Raw genomic sequence first — 25,298 nt, forward strand, 5'->3', positions numbered from 1 at the left:
CTGCCACCTGCCCATTTCCTCAGCCTCATCTCACTCTGTGCCCTCTTCAGTAATCACCTGCAGGCCTTTGGGTTTGCTTTCAATTCTTAGAAACTACAAAGTTCTATGTCTCCATAACAAGACTGTAATACCTGCTGTTTCCTCTACTTGGAATACTTTTTTTTTTTTTTTTTTTTTGGCGGTACGTGGGCCTCTCCCGTTGTGGAGCACAGGTTCCGGATGCGCAGGCTCAGCAGCCATGGCTCACGGTCCCAGCCGCTCCGCGTCATGTGGGATCTTCCCAGATCGGGGCACGTGTCCCCTGCATTGGCAGGCGGACTCTCAACCACTGCGCCACAAGGGAAGCCCGGAATACCTTTCTTTATTCCCCCTTCCCTGACCAATTCAGTGTAACGTATTACTGAAGATCGTTCAGATTAAGGTTAAGCATCATTCTAATTTTTTAAACTTTTTGAAATAATGTTAGCCTCACAAAGAAGTTGCAAAATAATAGTATGGAGTTCCCTTGAACCCTTCACCCAGCTTCCCCTAATGATAACATCCAAAATAACCATAGAACTATATCAAATCCAGGGAGAGCATCCATTTCTTAAGGAAGTCTTTCTTGAAGTCCTAATCTAAACCAGTTTATTTTGTTTCCTTTTATCCAACTCTATTATTTTTCTTTATTGTATTCATCTTAGTTTGAAATTACACATTCCATTTGATCATACGTTTTCCTCTCCACCAGCCTATTAAGTTCTGTGTGTGCAGGAGCCAAGTATACCTTTGCTCAGTATTGCATCTCCAGCACATTCTACAGTGTGTACATGTAGATGGAGCTTAATAAATATTTACTGAATGAATGAACACATAGTTGACCAATTGTCAGGGGTACCAGCTGGCCACCTAACCTCACTTACCAGGTTGTCTGATAAATTTAGAGCATTGCATCTCAACCTTGAACATGCATTTCACCCACCCAGGGATCTTGTTAAAATGTGGATTCTGATTCAGGAAGGGCCCAGGAGTCTGCAGGTGAAGCTGATGCCTCTGGTCTGTGGAACACACTTATAGTAACAAAGTCCCACAACGAAAGCCTAATGAAAGAGCTTTAGGGTCTGTCTCCCATGACTACACCCCTTGTTTAGAAAGCTCTGGATGGAACTGGTAGCATCCCAGGTTGCTTTTATTTTCAAGCTTTGGGGGATAATGTTTCTTTCTGGCTTGTGGCATTTAATGCACATTACCCCGTATTCTGAAAACAACAAGGCTGTCACTTTCCCTGATCGGCACGTTTTCTCTCACCCAACATTATTCCTGTGCTCCCTGCAGGCATGGAGGTTGATAATGCGAAACTGTCATCTCAGGCTCAGCTTTCACAAGGCATGAAATATATCAGCTCTAATTTTATTTATTCTATTTTACTTTTCTGCAAAGACAGCATCTCCAGAAATTATCCAAGAGTGAAAATTCAATAAAGGGATTTAATTTGAAAAGTTATCCCTGTCAAAACAAAACATAAAAAAAAAACCCTACCAATCGAAATGAAGGATCTAAGCATAACTCCTGACCTGACTAAATATAAAAAACAATGAGATTTTCTCAGTATCATATTCCCTCTGTGTGTGTGTCTGTCTGTCTTGTCTCTTTCCAAGAGAGTCAGTAAACATGGCTTCAGGTCAAAGAAACAGAGGAGGAGGAAGGTAAGAAAGAACACGGAGAGGTCAGAGTAGCAAGCTATTAGCAAATATAACTGAGAGTGTATTTATCAAAATCAGACTCCAGGCTGGTCATTTGCTCCAAGAAATCCAGTATCTCTATGTTATCTCTCTCCCCATTCCGGAATTGGGATCCCTCTTTTTTCTCCATCCTTTCATTACTGTTTAGTATATGAAACCCATTGTTTATATTCTAGGTCATACATCTGGTAGGGTGTATGCCAAAATAATATGATTTTTTTTTTTTTTTTTTACTTTGTAACAAGTAATTTTTTTCTGATTTTAATGGGTTTAGGAATTTTATAGACAATGCGCTGAGACACGTGACATAGAAAAAAATCCCTCCTTGCTTATTTTGCTTATCGCCATGGGGTGGATGGCAAATGCTTATGTGAGCTTGTTATTCGAAGTTTAGTTTTAGTGTCATTTCAAATCTCCCTAGATTACATTTTATAATTAATTTCTGTTTCAGCTGAAGTCTCCATATTTGAGGGGAGGTGAGCTCTGGAAAGCTTTTGCTCTATGAAGGTCTATGACCTACACAAACATTTCTTGCCAACTGTGCTCTGAAATCTGGATGTTTTGTAGTTAACAACCATAACAAGGATGTTATTCTTTCTTGTACTACCTCTGTGCCTTGGGAAGCAAGCTGAAGAGAGCAACCGCAATTACAGTCGATCACAGGAAGTATTATTGGAATATTTTTAAACTGTTTATTGGATTTGTTATTGGCATTTGTTATTGGCCCCTGTGTTCAACTGAGGACAAATTGACAGGTCCTCATTCAGGAAACAAAGATTTTACTGTTTAAATACCCCGTGTGTGTGTGTGTATATGTGTGAATGTGCACACACATTGTATGCACCTAATACATTAAAACTGCTACCCAGTATATTATAATAGTAAAAAGGAAACCTACTTCTATTGATTTACCTAATATAGGTATAGGTGTGTGTGTGTGTGTGTATGTAATCTATGTAGTTAGAGAGAAAATGTTGACCCAACTCTTGGATTGAAATCTTTCTGAAAAGCTGTATCTTATTTAATCTTGGTTCTATGTACAAAACATAGCTCGGAGCCTGGCACATTCATGTGTGTTGACTTAATAAATAACCTGTGTGTGTCACCATTGGGCACGTCTTCTTACAGAAGGACCTTTAACCATAGTGTGTGTAGAGTCCCTTAGGGCTAATGGATAAGCATGATAAACTTATGACTCCCTGAAATTGTATGCCAGTATGTGTATGTGATTTGGAGGAAAAGAATATAACTTTTATCAGAATTCTTTGCATGGTAATTACACATGGGTCTATAGTTTTATATTTATGCTCATCTATATACATCATCTTGTAAGAGAACCTGCAGTACCAAGCTTGAGCTTTATTGCTTCTCCCTTTTACTTCTGAAATGAAAGACCTGGCCGGTGACTGAATTTTTTCTCTACTTGTGGTGATCCGTGCCAGCAGGGACAGGGGACAATTACTGGTCTCCATGTCTATTTGCTTGAGTAACTAACCTTGTAACAACTTGCCACAGGACTAATCTCTTTCCTTGGGGAAAAACAACCTTGGCCCTTTAAGCAGCTATGAAAAAGACTGCCCCCAAACTCTTTCTGAACCGAAACTCAAACCAGCCTTTTATAAGCCGAGATAAAGGAAAATCACAATGTTGTATAGCCACCATCTCACTAATTCTTGTTGTGGGTAAGAACTGGACATCTCATTTCGGCTTTTCACTTTCCACCCCTCCAATCGAATTTCCATATTGAACGGCATGCATATCAATATCTGGATAAGGCGAACCCTGCTGAGTTACTGCGGGAAGGTGATAGAGACCTCAGTTCTCATCAGTCCCCAGTATATTAGCAATGAAATGGTTTGAGTTTACACTATAAGCATTAATTACTTTTATACCAACAGAAGTAGCAACGATGACAATAAAAAGATAAGTAGTATTCCAGTGTATCAAGGGAAAAGTAGATCCACTTCCTGACCTTCATTCTCATTCCCCAAAGTTGGTCATTGTATTTATTTTTTAAAAAATATTTATTTATTTATTTATTTTGGCTGCACTGGGTCTTAGTTGCGGCATGCGGGATCTTTACTTGCAGCATGCGGACTCTTAGTTGTGGCACACATGCGGAATCGAGTTCCCTGACCAGGGATCGAACCCAGGCCCCCTGCATTGGGAGCGTGACGTCTTACCCCCAGACCACCAGGGAAGTCCCCAAAGTTGGTATTTTTAAAAAAATATGTCTTCTATATTATTCCAGAAATTGTTTAGGCTTATACAGATAAATATGTATGTGTGTACACATACATACACAGTCACAAGTGTTCATGTTGTAAAACTGTTATGCCAGATTCAGTATGGGTGAAAGCAATAGCAAGTTAAAAATCTTTCTATATCAGTATATATAAATGTAGCCACTTCATGGCTAATCACTACACAGGAACCCCATTATACAGCCAACTATAATTTTGTTAATCACCATCTCATTAATAGATATAGAGATGTTTGGCTGTTTCAAAGAGTGTTGATACATACATGTAGGCACGTATGACTTATTTGGTTAGTAAGCATTCAGACGTGTTTAGGGAGCAAGCACTGCTCAAAGAAAAATTACTGACAGGAAATCCCTGGGATTTCCCTGGGAAATCCAAGACTGTGTACATTTTTAATTTTTATAGGCATTGTCACATTTCCCTCTGAAATAGATGCATCATTGCATACTCTTTAAATATGAGAATGCCTGTGTTTACGTACCCTCAATAGTCCAGGTTGTTATGAAAATTTTTCTAAACATAGCCTGTCTGATGAGCAAAAATGTGGCACATCCTTATTGTTCTAATTTGTATTTATTTACTTAGGAGTGAGGTTAAGAATTTGTATTTATTTTTCTTGGTTATTTGTATTTCCTCTTCAATGACCCTTCAAAAGCTATCAAGTCTCTTTAATGTTCTAGAGAAGAATGTTAAGCATTATTTGCATTTTTATGCAAATCTAAAAAATATCAAACTTGCTACTCCAGGTCTAGTACACCAATTGGCATTATTAGACCCCATGTTTCATAGCCTTCTTTTACCTTCTTTTTCAATCAGTTAATATATTAATCATTTCTAGGGTGGAGCCCGGGAAGAGGTTAGAAGTTTCTACTTCTGGTCAGTTTCAGATTCTGATAGCTCCCCACCACGGAAGCCGAATCTGGCCTCTGTACCCCAACACCGAATTAAATCTTGGAGACAGAGTTTTGGGTGAAGTAGAAAAGAATAGTTTTATTGCTTTGCCAGGCAAAAGGGGCCACAGCAGGCTAATGCCCTCAGAACTGTGTGTCCCGACCTGCAGGGGGTAGTGAGGAGTTTTATAGCAATGGTTCAAAGAGGGTGTGATCAGCTCATGGACATTCTTCTGATTGATTGGTGGGAAGGTAAGTGGGAATTAGCATAATCAACCTTCTGGTTCCAGCAGGTCTGGGGTCTACATGCTTGTGGGCAGCATACCATTAACTTCTCCCACCTGGTGGGGATTTCAGTGTCTGCAAAACAGCTCAAAGATACTGTTATGTATATCCCTTGAGGGGGGAACCAGGACCCTGCCCCAAGGCTGCACTATTGTTTCTTGACTGGTCCTCCCTTGTCTCTGCATCCCCTCCCTTCCCTAATTAGCAACCATTTGAACCTGCCTGTTGGAACTCAGGGAAGGTCTTAGGGGCTGAATGAAGCCTATTTCCTGTAATCAAGAAATGGGGCCACAGAAAGGCTTTTGTGTCCAGGAGCCCCACAGGGTCCTGCTTGGTTTCATCACTTCCCAGTACATTTACCAAATGCCTTATCACCTCTCCTCTCCTGTCCCTAAATTAAGCTGCCAGACTTAGAGAGTCCCGTGGCACCTACTGATCTTGGAGAGGCAGCAGTGAGTGGTGGTGTGAAGCAAGATCTTCGTTTCCTGCCCAGGAATTGAACCTGGGTCGCTTGGATGAAAACCAGGAATCCTAACCACCACACCCCCTGGCTTTTGCCCCCAGTGAAAAATGCATTTCTCACAGAGGCAAAAACTGTAAAAACATGTACAAAGTTTATTATTAGAGACATAGCACAAGTGGGAGAGAGCACACAGAGAAACAGTTTGTTAAGACAGAAGCAAGGCAGAGATGCACACCCAGAGAAGATTGTGGGCATCCTGAATGAGGAGCACAGTAAAGAGGTGATTTAAATCACTTATGAGGACAGTCCTTCTGGGTCTTTGTTTACCTGTGGCCAATTATCTTGTTTCTTTTTTCACACCTGACTGGTCCTAGGGTGCTCCGCAACGTGCCTGTGCAACTATTTGCTAAGACGGATCCCACCACAGAGGCCTGTGGGTACATGTCCACACATATTATGGGGTGATGCCCCCTCCCTTTTTGACCCCCAAGGAGCCTTCCTGCACATGTGCAGTGAGGGAAGTTTTCCTTGACCTTAGGAGTGGTCATCTTATCTCTTTACTTCAGCAGAGCTCAGCTTCTGCCACTAGCTTTGTCCTTGGAGTGTCTGGGTGAGAACAAAGCTTCAGTTTTACTCCACTTGACAAACACCAGCTGTCCAGCACAGGGGCCCATCTATCTCCTACCTCAAATTCCCCCTGAGAGGCATGAATCCCAAGAAATCTTTACTGGGAGCATGAGGGACGATGGTCTGTCTTCTGTCACTTCTTCAGGCTGGCAAGGGACTCATAGACCATATCTAGTTGGGGTCATGGAGCTCTTGCCCTGTCTCATTAAGGGGCCCCAGGGTGACTTATGCTGTTATTCTGGCAGGATCTGTTCTGAGGAGTGGCTGAAACCTCTGCATCACCATTATCCTGATGTGAAACTGTTGCAATCTGAAAGAGACAAACTTAACAAGCTTGCAAATATTGTAAATATCAGTAAAATAATTTTTGTAATGAGTGTCTAAAGCAGGAGTAAGAACCAAGTTATATTTGGTAACAATTTTTGATCCTGGTCCAGTTAGAGTCAGAGCTTGGGTTACCCTGTCCAAAGGGATGGAGCCATTTGGTGTGGTCATATATATTTTTTGATTTTTTTTTTTTTTATTAACCTGGTGTTATTGATGTAGGTATAACAGATTCAGAAGTAGTTGGAGGAGTGACAACCTGAACATTAATAGACAAAATAGATCTTTTTTTTTTTTTTTTTCAGGAATATAAGCCTGAATCCCAGTCTAGACCTGGCACTTTGAGGAGACCTTGTAGTCAAGTAGCCAGTTGTCTAGTTTTATCCAAGTAGGTTTTAACTTTTGATGTGGTATTAACACATAAACCAAAGCAGTTGTCACTGTTGATGATTTTAGTGTTTTTCTAGGTATGAGAAAGGTGAGAATTGGGGCTCATAAAAGTCCTTACCTGAAAATATCTAACTATCTGAAGGCCTGTTTTGTCAGTTTTTTTCCCAGAGCACACGATGCCTCATTCCTGATCTCCACCCTGAACTCCTTTCAGAGGGTATTGAAGGTCAGCAGCTGCAGCAGCTCCAGATTTAGTATTTGTAGAGGCAGACAGCAAGTGCCAGTTTCCTGTCGGCAGGGCCCCTTCATGGTCATAAATTTGACCATGGTTGGGGGGCACTTTATGACTATTTTGTCCCACAGCACTAGGAATGCTCAGGGTACCATTACTGGACTAGGCCTTGTGAGTAGCCAAAAGTCTTTGGACCTCCTGCTTTACTAGTCTCTTATGGTCTAGGAAAATATTCCCTCTTGTTGCTTCTTCCTGTATTTACAGTTTCACCTTTACAGTCATTGATCTCATATGGGACTATATACCATCATTTTATCAGAGGCCCAGTCACACATTTGGTAATATAAGAAACAACAATTTTGTAAAACAGGCAAAAATAGAAATAATATAGCTAGCAGTATTAGTAAGGTCGTAAGTAAGAATTGAAGTTAAGAAATTTTCATTAGGTACAGCCTAGTACATCCCCAGCTTGTCTGGCTTAGTCTGTTTTTTACCAGTCCTTATCTTTAAGGGAAATTGTATACATTGGCATTGTCCATAAGGCATTTAGCCCAATTTCCTACTGTTACCAGGCTCCTTATCCTTAGCATAGTCTAATTGTTTCTTTAAACTTGAATGATTATAGCCTGGTATTAATCTCCTGGTTGTAGATCATGGAGCATGGGATCTTTATCCAAAGATTGATTACAAAGTTAGGCTTCAGAAGAGTGTCCCTTTAATAACTCAATTCAAACTTGTAACAGTATAACATAAGAGCAAGGAACTATCTGGGAAGTGAGTCTTAGTAAACACAGAACTTAACTAATGAAACTAGGATAATATTTAGTGAAACATAATTTTTTAAAATTACCCCCATTTTTATTAAACACAGCCAAGGGCTTCCCTGGTGGCGCAGTGGTTAAGAATCTGCCTGCCAATGCAGGGGACATGGGTTCGAGCTCTGGTCTGTGAAGAGCACATTATGTCTTCCTATAGTGCTGACTGTTAAATCTACAGCTATTGTTGACCCATTTTAAATTCCCTGATTTAGGAGTACACCATTGCCATGCTACAAGTGCATCAAGGTGGCAAAAGTCTGACAATGGGGTGGGGGGTTAATCTCGTAGAAGCAGACTGAACTTTATCTACGTGTGCCATAATCTTCATAGATCGTTGTGAAATAATGCTTATTTACTTAACCAAAGTAACAAAAGATTTCAAAAGCAAATATAAATCGCTTAAAGGCAAAGAAATTCACACAGTCTGTTATCAAAAGCAGCATTTCTCTTAATAATAGAGAGAGAACCAAGTTTCAGTCTGGTACCAGGTTACTGTTAATAGCAAAATTTATTTACCTAATTAATTTCAATTTAGTCTTAATCAGTCTTAACAACGTACCAAATTTTTTTTCATAGTTCCTTTTCCACAAAACTTTTATCACTTTCTAGATCCATATTATCAATAACTTACTCATGTTTTTCATCTATAAACAACTAACTGTAGGACAAATTTATTATCATCGCTTTCCCCAACAAATATATCTCCAGTCTTTATATCTTCTCTGGCCAACAACATATATCCTACTTGCTTTACACACTGAAATGCTTCTCTTGTCACTTTGGTAGCTTTGATTACATATTATAATTTTTAACCCTTAAAAAACCTTAACCTCTAGTGAAAACCAAGAAGAAACCAGGTGTGAACTGTTTGTCATACTGGCATTTTCTGATTAGCAAACTCAAGGTCACATTCCATAACCTCTAAAAACATGTATTTTTCCAAAGCACATTTTTTTTCTCAATGTGGTACAAGGCTTGTGTCAAATAAACTCAAACATCTTGAGTTTCTGTCTTGTATTTAGAATTGTTTGATTTGTGAGCACTTACTTTTCTTTTTTAAACCAGTTAAAGCGAGCTCATTTACAAATTAACCTCAGCAATATTATGCAAAGACAAAGACACATACTGAGACATACATATATCCAGAGATCTCATAGTTTCCCACTTGAGGCTTAAATTGTCTTTGCCTCATTTTATTTTTCTTTTTTGACTTGAAGTTTCACTAATCAACCCAAGGCCGAAGTCTCAGGCAAAGTGGGCTGTGTTTGTTTCCCAAGGACACGATAAGAGTTAACCTCAAGCTTTCTCCTAGGCATATTTTTATTCTCTCAGGGTCAGAATTTTGAAAATAAACCAAAAAGTATTTTAACAAGCTAGATTTCTCTAATTGCACATGCAAAAAGAACCGGTTTTACAATTTCAAAAAAAGCTTTATTTTAACCAATTTTCTCCAGAGTCTAAAGAATATTGTGGCCATATTGTCAAAAAAAGAAATCATCTTTCCCTTCTGTAGTCATAGTTTCATGTGACCCAATGTGACCAAATGGTGCTAAAACTGGCCCTAATAACAGGGTCAGACTGGCTGATAAAATGTTGTCCAAGCAGGGATTGTTTCTCTGGGGAGGTGGGGGTCTTAGTTTGATCAGAAGAATCTGGAGGAGTAAGGAAACTTGCAAGAGTGGGGGAAGCTTGGTTCCCCCATGAGAGTTGGGAGAAGTTAGAAGGGGATCATTTAGAATGTTAGGAGAGATTTTCTGTTTCCCAAGGCTTTTGATCATGGAGCCACATAGAGCAGGATTATGATAAAAGGCCATGAAAACTTGAACATACGGAACCTTAGTCCATTTTCCCATCCCGTGGCAATAAAGATCCAATTGCAAGATACCCATTTTCCGGCCATTTTCCATCCCCCAATTTATATAAAGGCCAGGCACTCTTACAGTAAAATTTAAGTTTCCAGTTCTTAAGGATATACTCCAGAGGTGTTTCTTCTGCCTTAGAAAGGGATCCTCCCATGTTGAGTAACCTGCAAGTGAGAATAGAGAGTGATCCTAGAAATGTAATCCAACGTCCTAGATACATTTAGGAGGCCCCTGAAGGGACTTCAGAGCATCCCCTGAATTCCCTTCGACCTTATTGCTTGATGGGGTTTTGAGCGTCCTCTACTCCCCCACCCATTTCTAACCAGACGTCTCCAGTTGTTCTTGGTACCGTGCGCACAGTGTCCTCCTTTCACACCTGGAGAGGACATTCAGACCAGTGCAGAACGGTTGCCAGGTTTTTCCTTGAGCTTTATAGGCAACAGATAAAGCCTGGGATGCCGGCTGCTTGGAAGTGGCCAGCCCAGTAAGTAGTCCTTGGGCTGCCAAGGCCTGGAGTGAAGGGGGGACTCCTGGAGGAATGGAGTTGGACACAGTGGAAAATGCCACGGGCATCAGGACCTGTGAATTTTCCCTGACACTGACAGCAGTGGGCTGGGCAGCAGAGAGGGTGCCCTTAGTCCTTCCCGGTGTTAAAGTATCAGGTAAAAAGAAACCTTGCTGTGCAAGTAATGCTGGAAAGAAAATCACAGAAGCATGGGAGAGAGAGTGAAAGTCAGGTCTCCAGCCAGCAGTTTGGGCGCGACCTCTACTTACCTTGAGCTCCCAGGCTTCGGCACCACTACCACTTTGTCTTTCTAGCGGTGTCCTTGTGACCCCATTTTTCATATTGCAAACGTCTCTTAATTTCAAAGACTATTGATTTCAATTTGGCCTCTCTGATTTAGCAGCCTAAAGACGACCCTGAAAACCAACCAGAAAAGCATCAGATAAGATAACAGGAGCCTCCCCACACAGCAATGAAAAAACCTGACAGTGACAGTGCAGTAACAGGCTCAGCCGGGCAGCTTTCAAATTAGGTCCTTTGTATCCATTATGTGCTACTACTTCCCCTGCCCCCTGTGAGCTCACCCATCTGTGAGGAGGTCTGTGTCCTTAACCTCCCATCCCGAGGGGGAGAACACAGAGGTGCAGGTGAGAAATTTGTCATCTCCAGATCTTTCGTGTGTGTGTGTGTGTATGTGTGTGTGTTCTGAGAAAACTTTACCAATGGACCCTGAAGTTTGAATTTCACATAATGTTCACAGGTTGTGAAATGTCACCCTTCTTAGGATGTTTTTCAACCATTTAAAAATGTGAAAGCCATTCATAGTTCATGGGTCACACACAAACAGATGACAGGCTGGGTTTGGATGGACCAGAGTTGGTGTCAAAACCTCTGAATTACATTGTTGCAAACAGTTGAAGCCCACAGTACCTCTTCCCAAATTGCATCTTCTGTTTACCCTCCCTAACCATTCTTCTGAATGGGTGTCAGTTATTCCTATGCATACCATTACCTTCTATTGTTTGTGTCTGTATCCCTAAACAGTATAAAATATTGATTTGCATATATATATATATATTTTTTTTTCGGTATGCGGGCCTCTCACTGTTGTGGCCTCTCCCGTTGCGGAGCACAGGCTCCAGACGCGCAGGCTCAGCGGCCATGGCTCACGGAACCAGCCGCTCCGCGGCATGTGGGATCTTCCCGGACCGGGGCACGAACCCGCGTCCCCTGCATCGGCAGGCGGACTCTCAACCACTGCGCCACCAGGGAAGCCCCTGATTTGTATATTTTGAACTTCATAGAAATGGTATCATACCCTGGGTACCCTTCGGCCTTGTTGCCCAGTACTTTGCATGGTGCTCTGTCCATGGTCTTGAGTGGAGCTCCAGTGCAGTCTTTTTCGCTGCTGTATCGTTTTACACTGTGTGACGATTCTACCTATGTTATTCGTTCCTGTGCTAGTGAATGGCCACTTAGGTTGCTGCCTGCTAAAGCCCTTTCTTGACACGTCTCATCTCTTTTCACCTCCACCATAACCTTGTTAGATGTCCACATCTTAACTCCAGGACAGAGGACCGGGTTTCTCCTGGGTCTTCAGGCTCCCCCAGGACTCAGCAGCAACAGTGCATATAACATGCATATGTGGGGCTTCCCTGGTGGCGCAGTGGTTGAGAATCCGCCTGCCGATGCAGGAGACACGGGTTCGTGCCCTGGTCCGGGAGGATCCCACATGCCGCGGAGCAACTAAGCCCGTGAGCCATGGCCGCTGCGCCTGCGCGTCCGGAGCCTGTGCTCCGCAACGGGAGAGGCCACAACAGTGAGAGGCCCGCGTACCGCAAAAAAAAAAAAAAAAAAAAAACACATGCATATGTGACAATTTCTAAGGGTTTGAAAAATGCCTCATGTTTCCGACTCCTGCTTTAAAACAAGAACAGAAGGTAGCGTAGTACAGCTCTTGCCACTTTCTCATACCTCCCCCTCCTTTGCCCCATGTGTTCTCAAGCAACACCGATGCTAGGATCGTGCATTATATTCCTATTATTTGGCTGGCGCTGCTGCACTACTTACAACAACTCTTGGAGGTAGGACCTAGGATTATTTTCCTCGCTTTAATTATGAGGAAAATGAGGCTTACGGTGGCTAAATATTTTTGCCATTGCCGCAGGCTACAAGTTGAAGCCAGGTCTGGTTCACTGCAGACCTATTTATTATCCATTCATTTGAAAAGTATTGTTGGACATCTGTGCTAGGCCAGCTGCCCTTCTAGGCATGAATGAAGGATAGTAAGGGATGTTGCAAAGGCCCTCCTCTCATAGAGCTTAACCTTCTGGTTAGGGGAGACGGGTTACAAACAGATGCATAGGGCCAGGTGATGGTATGTTCTAGGAAGCAAAACAAAGCAGAGTCTAGATAAAAAGTGACGGGGCGGGGCAGGGGCTGCTGTCAAAGAATCTCTGATAAGGTGGCATTTGGGTTTTCAGCCAGGTCCTTACGGAAGTAAGGGAGAGAGCTGGGTCTGCTGGGTGGAAGAGCATTGCAGACAGATGGAGCATCACGTGTGAAGGATACAGAGTATGGGCGTGTTTGGCGTGGCTGAGGTGTAGCTGGAATATAGAGAAGACAGACAACCGTGTCATCTCCTTCTGTTTATTTCACTATGGAAGGCAAGGATTGTGTCTTATTGATCTTTATTGAATATTTATCATGTTCCAAGTATGATATTCAGTATCAAGTGTGATGAAAATAGAAAGTTAGTAAGTGAAGAAATAGTGGTTTGGATATACCTACGTGTCTCAGAGGCTGTCCCTGGAACTGCCCCTCTGTCCTGGCATTCATCATATAACACATGAACACATCTAAGTAAATAGTGTACATCCCTCTCCCACAAAAAGCCCTGGAGAATACAGGCTGTGTATTTTCTCCCCCATGCCCAAAACTGCTTTCATTTCCTCCTGCCTTCCTTCCCTCCCTCCCTCCCTCCCTCCTTTCCACTTTGATTCCTATTTTCTTTCTTTCCTACTATTTGTCCTTTTCCCTGTCTCTGTCTCTCCGTCTCCCACTCCTTTCTTTGTAAACTCAATTTGGAAAGTTACTGGAACAAACATGCTTCTCGGTTTTTTCATGGCTGGGTGTGACCTTGCAGATAACTTCGTGTCTTTCCTTGGCATAAACTGGAGCTCTAGTGTGACTTTCTCACAAAAGAGATGACTGACATTCCCCAAGCCTGTCTCCCATTCTCTCTCATGCCCCCGAGCTCTGGCCCAGTGCTCCTGCTTTCTGGAATGATGTCTCCCCCTTGTCACTGCTCCAAGCAGCTTTCCAGGCTTTTCTCAGCTCTTCCACACAGCCTACCCTGGGTGTCCCCACCCTCACCCCTGCACAGGTAAGTGTCCCTCTGTGAGTTAGAGTCAACAGTAAAATAGCCTCTATATTCAGGTGTTCTATAGGCCATGAGGGCACAACAGGTCTGCAACTCTGTGTGATGCAAAGTAAAATACATGCAGAGTCACAGGAGACGTCATGACACAGAGTAAACCATCCGTGGAGAGGTTTGAAGGTCAGATGCCCCTCACCTGGTGACCTACAGAACCTGCACCAGCCCTCCTCCTAGGATACACTCACCCCACTGCATCATCCTTGGTGAAGGACTTTCTGTATTTCTACTAAATTATTTTGCCCTCCTGTTCTCTCTCTCATGTCCCCAGTTCCTAGCCCCGTGCTTGGCGAAAAATGTGTAATTCCAGAACTTTCCCCGTAGTAATCATGGCCTCCTGAATGTCCAAAGGCTAACAATACAAGACAACACTTAGAAAGTTATACTGGGCCAAAATCAAGAGATCGCCTAGAAGAAAGCAATGCCACAAGCTTATCATGCCAAAGGACGACATTTGATCTAAGTTTATAATTTTCACAGAAACTTCTTGTCCTCAATATAGTCTTTCAGGGGTCAAGGCTGGAGTCTCACTTTTGAAGATCTCAGTTTCTAACTGGTGCACGCCACAGAGTGTGCTCCAGAGCCCTGATGGGAATGAAGTTTCTATGAGCACAAGCTTGTTGATACATGTGTACACACACGTGTGTGTGAGGGTGTGTTGTGTGCAAATATGTAATAGGAATGTTCCAAACCGAATAATAGGACAGTAGAAAGAACAAGATAAAAATTTATATACAGATTACGGGCTTTAGAAACTGTTCTGCTTTAAAGTTGAAAATTAATGGGGGATGGGAGAGAGCTTTAAAATGTTCATGCTTGCCAGCCTAGTTTATGGTTTTATTTAAAATTAAACTTTTACCATGTTAACGTATCATCCCTAAGTCTGGAGTTCTTTACCTGTAGAAAGTACCTTATTCTGGATTTTCTCCAAAGTTTAAAAGAGAAAAAGCACGTGATCCATTCAGCACAGTTCCTAACTCAGAGGAGAAGTTGCGCTGGTTATTTTGGAGGTTAATGCTGCTGTCGCTATCAATGGAGCCATTGTGGGAAGGGAGCGGTCTGCCCAAGCCTCAGGAAAAACTCCACAGAAGGGCCCAGGAAGTATTTGGATAGGATCACAGGAAAGGAAAAGGCAGTTCAAACCAGGGGAGCTCTCTGAATGAACACAGGGTGTCAGCCAGGAATGCACGTGCTGTTTAAAAAGAGCGGAAGCCCCAGAGACACAGACTTCCCAGCAACATCACAGAGCTTTGTTCACTTGGGTGAGAGTGAGAAGGGAAGAGGTTTCAGTGGGTGAAGGATGGTAAAGACGTTCGGATCTTAAAGTCAGTAGTCTGATGTTAACATCCTCCTTTGATCCTAAAATTCGAATAACCCGCACTTTATAGAGAAAAAGTCTGAAGCCTAGTCTGGTAAATGACCTCCTCAGAGTCACATAACACAAGAGAGAAAGAGCTCGCACCTAGCCCTTCACTCCAACGAGAGGGAGACCCTCCCTGCACAACAGTCTGGCTGCAGAGGGCTGCCCTGTGTGCTGGGCACCAAGGTGACTTCTGTGTCACCTCACAGCCCTAGTTAGTTTCCAGTTCTGCCCCAACCACTACCTCACACTGCCCGCATAGAATATTTATTATCTATTAATGACACCGGGAGAATACTTTTCATGGTGTTTTAAAAAATTACTTAAAGAAATTAACCCAAAACAAAGCATGAATATAAAGGAAGCTTATGGTCTCAGGTAGAAATGTCTGTAGTGCTTTCCAGTTGGCTCCCTTGAGACACAGTGAGCAGTACTGGTGATGAAAGAGCGGGTGCTTCGATCACAGCCACAGCTCCCACTACGTGAGCACAGTCCAGCCAGACACAGGACTGAACACGTTTCCTGACCGAGGTTTTAAGTCCTCATAACCGCTGGCAGGATGGCTCCTGTTTATTCCCATTTTACAGATTTGAGAAGTAAAGTGATTTGCTTAGGTTTACCAAGCTAAGCCTGCATTTAAACCCTTGTTCCCCTGCTCCAAGCCTGGCCTGTAAAAAGCAGCTTCCCTTCCTTAGAGCAGCGCAGGGGGCATGGGAATTGCATTATTCCAAGCAGCAGCTGTTGCAGAGAGGGAGATGCTTAAAAAGAGCAGCGTAGTGTCCTAATTACCTGTGGCAAGGAAAACATCTGTGTGGGAAAAGTAATGGAATTAATTCTAAAGTCTAGCAGTTGCCTACATTAATTGATGTTAATTAATGCCAAATTACGAGATTCTCCCTTTGAAATTGCATCATACACTCACCAGAATTGAATATGGAAAGAGTTCATCATACTTAATGTTGTTACAGCAAGCCCCAAGGGGAATAAGAATGATTGGTCCCTCAATATGAAGTGCAGCCAGTTTCTTTCTGTCTCCATTAGGAGGGGAAGGAGAAGAACCCAGGAGCAGTTTACCACTCGCAGGCCCTTGGGAATTGATCAGTTCCCCTTCAGCTTGCAAATTTCACTTTGAACCTCCCCAAGAAAGGCATGGTTTCAAGACCTCTTCCTGGGGCTTTTCTTGGGTCCCTCCGTTGTACATTTTGTAATTCTCAGCTCAAGAGCAGCTCATTGCACAGCTCTGCCTCAGTATGTGGCATGGGGAGTGGAGAGAGATTGAACAAGCAAAGGAATTAGAGATAGTTCTCTAATTCTTGCCAGCAGGATCCCACAAGCCCACCATGACCCCTGGCCCCTTTCCCCGGCCCAGAGGTGCTGACCAAAGATTTGACACCGGTTGTCTGCCTCTCTCTCACATCACTGCCTCTACGCAAGTGTTGACATCACATATATAACTTTTATTCATTTTCCCCATGTAAACATACATATGTAGACATCTATATATACCACTTGCACAAAATCGTGTCCATATGCACATATTTTGTTAACCTACTTTTTAAAAACTTTTATTTTGGAATAATTTTAGATAAACAGAGAAGTTACCAAGATAGTACAGCTTTACCCGGCTTCTCCTAATGTTAACATCTTATACAACCATGTTCTCCTTCTCAAAGCTAAGCAGTTACCATTGATACAACATTATTAATTGGTAAGCTATTTTATGATATAAAATGCATTAAGCATTTCTGTAATTCCTCATATATACTCTAGAGGCAGGATTTTAATAGCAAACTATGCATGTGCCACAGCCTATTTAGTTGTTCCTCAATAGTTGGCCATTTTGTTTTCTCTTATTTTTTTAAATTATAAACGACACTATGATGAATCTCAAAGTAGATAAATCTTGGCATAGATCATTAATTATTTCTTCAAGTCGAATTCTCAGAAATGAACCCGAAAAGATGTTGATCCATATTGCCAAATGACCCTGCACAAAAATACAGACATACAGGCTTTTTTTTTTTTTTTTTTTAAATCTAGGTATATCCATTTATACTTGGAAGCCAAAAAACATGCTTAACAAAAATTGGCCCCAACCAGTTGGTTGCATTATTTCCACTATGCAACATAGTGGAAATAAACCAGACTTGGAGACCGACCAACCCAGTTTGAAACCGCATGCTGCCATTTCTATAATCTCTTGGAGCTTCTTTATCTGCAAAGTCAGTTGAGAAATTATACTCTATAGTACTGTGAAGATTAAATGTACCAAATAAGTATGAACATGCTTTAGAGTACTTGGCACATAGATGTTCAACAAATCTTAGTTTCCCTGTTCTTTTAATTTCTCCCCAGATCCCTCAGATTCATAATTTTTGTATAGTTGAGTTATAAATGTGAAAAGTTCTTTTTGTATTTTCCATCTTATTCTCGCTCAGGGAGCTTTGAAGAGGAAGTTGAGGTCTTAAGAAAGAAACTATTAGACACCATTATGGATAAAACAAGCACTGTGTATTCATTCAAGAAGTCCTCATGAGGTGGCAGTCTGAGAAATTCTACTTGGAGGTTGTATTTGTAATTTGAAGCCTGACACTTCCTAATCCTGAGCCTTTCATTCAAATTGTTTTGATACATTATCTCACATAACAAGAAGCACAGAGACAGGGCAACCCTGGGTTCAGTATAATCAGTACCTCAATGATGTCATCAGGGAACAGGTCCCTTCCAACCTCTTTATCATACTCATTGTGTAAGCTTAACTGTAAGACTCCTCCATGCACAAGAAGGCTAGGGCAGTCCCACACGTGATGTTGACTCGGTGTTGTATGGTAGCAGAAGAAGGTCTTCTGCTGTGCCTCCCTGTAGCCCCTTAAAAGATTTCTTTCAGGGGCTTCCCTGGTGGCACAGTGGTTGAGAGTCTGCCTGCCAATGCAGGGGACATGGGTTTGGGCCCTGGTGTGGGAGGATCCCACATGCCGCGGAGCGGCTGGGCTCGTGAGCCACAATTACTGAGCCTGCGCACCTGGAGCCTGTGCTCCACAACAGGAGAGGCCGCGATAGTGAGAGGCCTGTGCACCGTGATGAAGAGTGGCCCCCGCTTGCCACAACTGGAGAAAGCCCTCGCACAGAAACGAAGACCCAACACAGCCATAATTAATTAATTAATTAATTAATTAATTAATTTTAAGAAGTTCTTATTTACTAGAACTGGTTTAAATGGCTTTTCCTGAAGCAAATGATGGCAAGTAGAGTGGGCATAGACTCAAGAGGATTATTCCCTGCACATCAGAGCTTCTGATTCATGTGGAAGAAAGATAGAGCCATCAGGTCCAGTACTGGCTTTTCTGGCAAAGAGGCAGGGAGGAATGAGCATTGGATAGGTCACCTATAGTGCCTGATAGTGAAATACAACTGTAATACTCAAATGCAGTTTTCTTAAGGACAAACTGTGTGCCCCAAACTGATCTAATCATTGTGAAAAGAAGCAAAAGAGAAAATAGGAACATCATAGTTGATCGTAGCAACTGACATTTGTACAACTTTGAGTTTCAAAGCATTTAGCATATATATTATTTCAGTAAATTCTTAGAGCCAAACTACAAGATAGTTGACATTGGCATCCTCATTTAATAGATGAGGGTAGCAAGACTCAGGAAGGTAATTTCCTTTGAATGATGCAGCTATGACCACACCAGAACTCAAGCCCAGGTCTCACAGATGCCAGTCTCCATTTCTATGACCCTGAGTTGCCTTTTGAGAAACAGAAGTCGACTAAAGCTGTAAAAGGGTCTGATGGAGTGTGAAATTGTGAGGTGCAGATTTTGTGTGCCATGGGGAGAACTGTTCTGGGAAGGGATGAGTCCCAGAAATTCTATTCTGGGAGAAAGGTCATGAGTTATGCCCTAAAATGAAACTATGAGAATGTCTAAGAGAGGAGATAGGGAAGGGAGAGAAAAAGGCTTTTCTTTAGTTTCTCTTTGGAGGACTAGGTGGGTTAAAATAGTTGAGAACTATCCTCATCACCACACATGGCAGCGGGATAAAGGAAGATTGTGGATAAAGGAAGATTGTAGATAAAGCTCTCCTTCCCTCTCCTTAGAGCTTATCAGCAGCAACTTCAGCCATTGGTCAGTTGGAGCAAACATGCATGCCGCCCCCTAGTGGCACTCCTTGTAGAATACAGGTTTACCCAAGTTCTTCAGTAAAAGTAGTGCTAGAAATTTCCTTCAGGGAAGTCAATTAGTGAATCCTTATATCCAACTCAACATACGCTTGCCTACCCCCCATTTCATGTAAATAATCATGTCCTGATTTCTTCATTTGGAAGAGTGGATTTCTTCATACATCTCTGATGTCCTGAAATTAAACTTACCCACTCATTAAGCACCAAAAAAAAGGTAAAATAACTTCCTTTTTCATTCAAAAAGATATATTCCAGGAAAGTGGTATGTTCCAAGGAATATTTATTTATTACGTACTATGTGCCTGGAACAGTATTAGAATCGGGAGGTCTAGGAGGGAACAACAAAGACAAAAGAGGTCTCTGTCTTCATGGAGCTTATATTCTAACAGGGAGAGGGGCAGAAATGAATCATGAGCAAGGTGACTTTAGATTGTGATAAATTCCATGAAGGGAATTAACAGGATGGAGTGTTATCTAAAGTAATCATGGAAAACCCTCAGAAGTAACAGTTAGCTGAAATCTAGACCTTCTTTGGGGAACAACCTGGGGAGAAGCAGTTGAGTCAAAGGAAACACAAATGTAAAGACTCTCAAGTGGTAGAACGTTTGGCCAGATTCCTGAACATATTGCAGTTTAGATTAGAAGAGTCACAGGGAGAGAAGAGACTAGCATGAGGGGCGGTTGAAGCAGTGGTGCTAGAGGGTTTGAATTTATTCTAAGTGCAAGGAGGCAAAGGGACTTTTAAGTGACATCTGATCCATAGGGCAGAATAGTTGCGGTTGAAAAACGGCGACAGCCTCCCTCATACGATATACTTCCAGCAACAGGGATCAAATCTATTGAGTTGTTATTACTGATATGTTTGGCACCTGCTAGAGTCTCAGGTGAGATGCAGGGTCTTAGTTTACTCACCTATAAAATGAGGGCAAAGTTTTTGAGTTGGGAATCTCCTCTCAATTCTGTTTTATTTCCAATTAGTAATAGAAGAAAACCCTTTATCTTCACGTGGCACCTTATTGTTTATAACAACAGCACTTCTTGCGTGAGGTGATTGATGACTGCACGTATGTGTGTGTTTCCCAGTTTATCAGAGGTCGAAGTGTGGAGGTGAAGCCTATAAATGAGAAAAAATAACTAAGAAGGCACAAGTATTATTGCCAGCTTTTGAAAATATTTTCATTTGGGTTTGGAAGGAAAAGATTTAATTTACAGGAATTTAATATTCTAGGATGACAAGAGTTGGTGGAGGCGCTGGGAAATAGTGATGGTGGTGTTGACAGCAAGTGAGTAAAGTAATACTGATAATACTTTTAACGACAATAATGACAGTACTGTAGTTAATAGAGAATGTGAGGTTTGTTGAAAGGCTTGCAGACAGCAAGAGAAGTAGAAGATGTCCACTCTGACTCTAACATGCTAACACCCCACCCTCGTTCTTTTCAGATTCACAGTACCTAACCTGCCGAATGCAGAACTGCACAGAGGCCAGCAGAAACAAACCTTTCCCAGGCTACATTGACCCAGACTCTTTGATTGTCCAGGATGATTATGTGTTTGTTCAGGTACGAAAGATCCACTTCCATTGATTGTGTCAAAGACGTTTCCCTTCCCTGCTTCTGTCCCTAATGCAGCCAGCCCCTTTGCCCGCTTACACTCCCTGAAGAGCAATAAAGAAAGAAAAAAAAAGCATTATTATTATTATTTTTTTAACATCTTTATTGGAGTATAATTGCTTTACAATGGTGTGCTAGTTTCTGCTGTGTAACAAAGCAAATCAGTTATACATATACATATACCCCCATATCTCTTCCCTCTTGTGTCTCCTTCCTACCCTCCCTATCCCACCCCTCTATGTGGTCACAAAGCACCGAGTTGATCTCCCTGTGCTATGTGGCTGCTTCCCACTAGCTCTCTATTTTACGTTTGGTGGTGTATATATGTCCATGCCACTCTCTCACTTCGTCCCAGCTTACCCTCCCCCCCCCCACCCACCAAGGCATTATTTTTTTAACAAGAGGAACATTACCAGTTTGAAGCTTCTATACTAACAGAATAGTAATTCCTTCCTTGGGGCGGTGTCTGGAGGACTTGTCAATGTGGCGTCCTAGAGGCATTGCTCAGAAGACACAGCTCCCTTCACTCAGCCAGAGGACCCAGCAGATATGTCAGTTTCTTCCTATCAGGAGAGCAGTCAGCCAACACGCCCCTCTTGAGTACCCACCTTCAAAATAGAGAAACAGGCAGTAGCAGGAAGGTGTGGGGTGGCTGGAGGTGGTGAGGGGCAGAGCCGATGGAGCGTGATCAGCCTTTGTTGTTTACAGGCACGACTGTGATCAGGGTCAAGAGAATTTGGATGAGACGGATTCAGACAGGTTCCTCACCTCCGCGAGAGTGGGAAACAACTTGAGAAGCTGGGGGTGCGGGAGTGGTTAGAAGAGAGAAGGAACAAGAATGCTTTGTCTCTTTTCACATTTAAGGGCATTGCAATTCACATTTAGGCTTGTTTGGACAAAACGTTTAAAAATTCCTTTACTGCTTTCCATGTTAAAACTGACAAAGGTGCAATTGCTAAATCGTTTGTGTATATAAATAAATATACAATTTCACTGTGGTTGAGACATTTTAGACACTAGCATGTTTACTTGGACAAGAAATCATAATTTAGAATATTTAATCCTATGTATTGGGAAGTAAATGTTCAAATTTCTTACTATCACCCCATGTACTTTTAAAATAGTTCACAGTTACACACACACACACACACACACACACACACACTTCCTTTTCCTCTAGGAAAATGAATAATGGGCACTCTGATAACTTCAGCATCAAATTATCAAGTGACATTAAAATGGGAAATGGTTACCCATATTGGTTCTATGTATAAATCATTTCTCTCTCAGTGTTGCTTCCAGGGGCCTTTCCTGTTTTCTAGTAACAGTTTATAATCCACATATATGACTCACAAATGAAAATCATTGTGCATTTAGAGTTTTATATATTTTCTCCCCAGGCCACTATGAACATATAACCCGTCACTAGGTCTAAGAGGTGGTCTGGCCACGTCATGGTGAACGTGATAACTTTCGAGTCACAGTTTTACGTGTCTGGTGAAAATTCACCCAGAGCATTTGTTGACATTTGTTGACATTTGTTGACATTCTCCAGATGACTTCAAAGTCCAGATGTTTACAGGGGTTAAGAGTAACAACAGGAATTCATAGCAACTGAGAGTAAAAAGGTGGTTTTCAGGGACTGGGGGCTAGGGATATGGGGAGATGCCCATCAAAGGGGGTACATGTCCAGCTATATGATGAATAAGTAATAAACAGCATGGTGGCTATACTGTATTATATACTTGAAAGTTGTTAAGAGAATAGATCTGAAATTTTATCACACACATAGATGCAAAATCTTAATTAAGTAAAAGGATGGAGGTGTTAACTAACCTTAGATGAGGTAATCGTTTCACAATATATACATATCAAATCATCATATTGTGCACTTTAAACTTGCATGTGCTCTATGTCAATAATATCTCAATAAAGCTGGGAAAAAAAGAGTGGCTCCAAAGGGGAAAGACAGTGGCAGTGCACTGCTGACAGCCTGTCCCTCGTGGTGCTCAGCTGAGTTGGAGACCACAGTGCTTCTCACACCCCTTAAACTCATGGGGTTCTTTGGGCTCTAGATTCTGGGCAGACCTGGGGGAGGTAGCTCACCATTCGTTCTCTTCTGGGAGTTTGAGGTCTAGAATGATTTTGAACCACGATGCTGGCTTGGATTTTCGTCTAACACATCAGCAGCACTGCTGTGTGTGGGACGTGCTCACAGCCAGCAGTGTGACTGCACAAAACTGGAATTCAGTGCCGAGATGGGGGCTCCCGTTCTGCCACCGTGTGACCTGGCCCATTCCCTTCTGATCTGGCACAGGGACCTGTTTGTGTGATCAAAGTCTTGGGGCTAGATGGCTGGGCTGGTGAGGGACACAGATCCAATATACCCTAAGGCTTATATTATTAAAAAAAAAAAAAAAAAAATTGCTAAAAATGTTTCCTGACTTCTGCACCGCAGGGCAAATTGAAGAATTGTATTTTTGTGCAGTGGGTTCGCTTTGGGCCTCTGAACTCACATACACCGTCTAAGTTGTTTTTGAACTGAATGCCAATTCTTTACACTGGCCCACAATACTCACTTACGCTGTTGTGTTGGCAGCTACCCCCTTCCATTCATGGGCTGTCCTTCTGTGACCTGTAACTGCCAAAGTCGCTCTTCTTACACCCTTTATGTTTATGCTCCAGCTGACATCAGGAGGACGGCCACACTACTACGTTTCCTACCGAAGGAATGTGTTTGCCCAAATGAAGCTGCCCAAATATGCTTTGCCCAAGGTATGGCCTGAATCAATTTCTCTATTTCAGTATCTACTTTTTCCCAAGGACCCTTTCAGTCTCTTGTAGTTATTTATTTATTTTCATCCCCCATCTCTGTTTCTCAAGTTCACTTCTTTACTTTCTTTTTTGCCAACCTCCTTATCCTCCGTTCTCTCTCAGTGGTCCATCCCTCCCTCCCCCCACCTCTCTCTTTCTCTCTTTTTCTCTCTCTAATTCTTTGCAATTCTTGCTGTAGGAGCATCTGAGTAAATTGATAAGTGATTTACTTTTGCTTTTCAAGTGGGATGTATTGGTTTTCTAGCAGGACAGAAACTATGCTTTGGATACACAGTATATCAGTGCAGCAGGTATGATACATATGTATACCATTTTGTTGTTATTAATCATGGAGAGGTGATGCAGCTATGTAGCATCCGACATTTGCTTTCTGTGGAACTTATGAGACTGGTTGTCTTTAGGGTTCGGAGACACAGCTAATTTTTTAGACTTTCCCCAGGCTCTGTCTCCACAAACACTGAAGAACTGCGTTAATATGGAGCGCCACCTAGTGGAAGTGAAACTGACTTGGGAGCTCAAAGCTGTGGATTTGAGGTCTTGCTGCCACTGTGATGTATTTTAAGTAGCCAGAAATTGTTAATGTATTCTGCCTTTTTTTTTTCTTCTAGCAACAACCACTGACATGTGTTTTTATTTTTAAATTTTTTATTGAAGTATAGTTGATTTACAGTATTATATTAGCTTCAGGTATATAACATAGTGAGTCAATATTTTTATAGATTACAAAATAGTGGTTATATTTTCCTGTGCTGTGCAATATATCCTTGTTGCTTATTTATTTTATACATAGTAGTTTATATCTCTTAATCCCATACCTCTATCTAGCTGCTCCACCCTTCCCTTTGCCCACAGGTAACCACTAGTTTGTTCTCTATATCTGTGAGTCTGTTTTTTTAATATACATTCATCTGTTTTACTTTTTAGATTCCACATATAAGCTATAACGTAGAGGATTTTTCTTTCTGTTTCTGACTTATTTCACTAAGCGTAATACTCCCTAGGTCCATCCATGTTGTTACAAAAGGCAAGATTTCATTCTTTTTTATGGCTGAGTAATATTCCATCACACACACACACACACACACACACACACACACATACACACACGCACACACACACATCTTCTTTATCCATTCGTCAGCTAATGGGCGCTTTGGTCGCCTTCATATCTTGGCAATTGTAAATAATACTGCTATGAACATTCAGGTGCATTTATCTTTTTGAATTAGTGTTTTTGTTTTCTTTGGCTATATACCCAGCAGTGGAATTGCTGGATCATATGGTAGTTCTATTTTTAGTTTTTTGAGGAAATGCCATACTGTTTTCAACAGTGACTGCACCAATTTACATTCCCACCAACAGTGCAGGAGGGTTCTCTTTTCTCTGTATCCTCCCGAACACTTGTTATTTGTAGACTTTTTGTTGATGGCCACTCTGACAGGTGTGCCTTGATCATAGAACAAGGGAGATGTGTGTGGCTGTAAGAAGGG

The 25,298-nt window shown here is 41.9% G+C and overlaps 1 protein-coding gene across 4 annotated transcripts in view; it reads left to right on the top strand.

Moving 5' to 3' along the window:
• Positions 1-25,298, top strand: part of SORCS1 (sortilin related VPS10 domain containing receptor 1) — a 565,941-nt gene that overhangs the window by 395,773 nt on the left and 144,870 nt on the right. For all 4 annotated transcript variants that reach the window (XM_067024735.1, XM_059052971.2, XM_059052968.2 and 1 more), the window contains exons 7-8: positions 20,804-20,922; positions 23,659-23,748. In XM_067024735.1, coding sequence (XP_066880836.1) covers positions 20,804-20,922; positions 23,659-23,748 — 209 coding nt within the window. The remainder of the gene's footprint in view (positions 1-20,803; positions 20,923-23,658; positions 23,749-25,298) is intronic.

The sequence above is a fragment of the Kogia breviceps genome, chromosome 2, assembly GCF_026419965.1.
Source record: "Kogia breviceps isolate mKogBre1 chromosome 2, mKogBre1 haplotype 1, whole genome shotgun sequence".
Classification (NCBI taxonomy): domain Eukaryota; kingdom Metazoa; phylum Chordata; class Mammalia; order Artiodactyla; family Physeteridae; genus Kogia; species Kogia breviceps.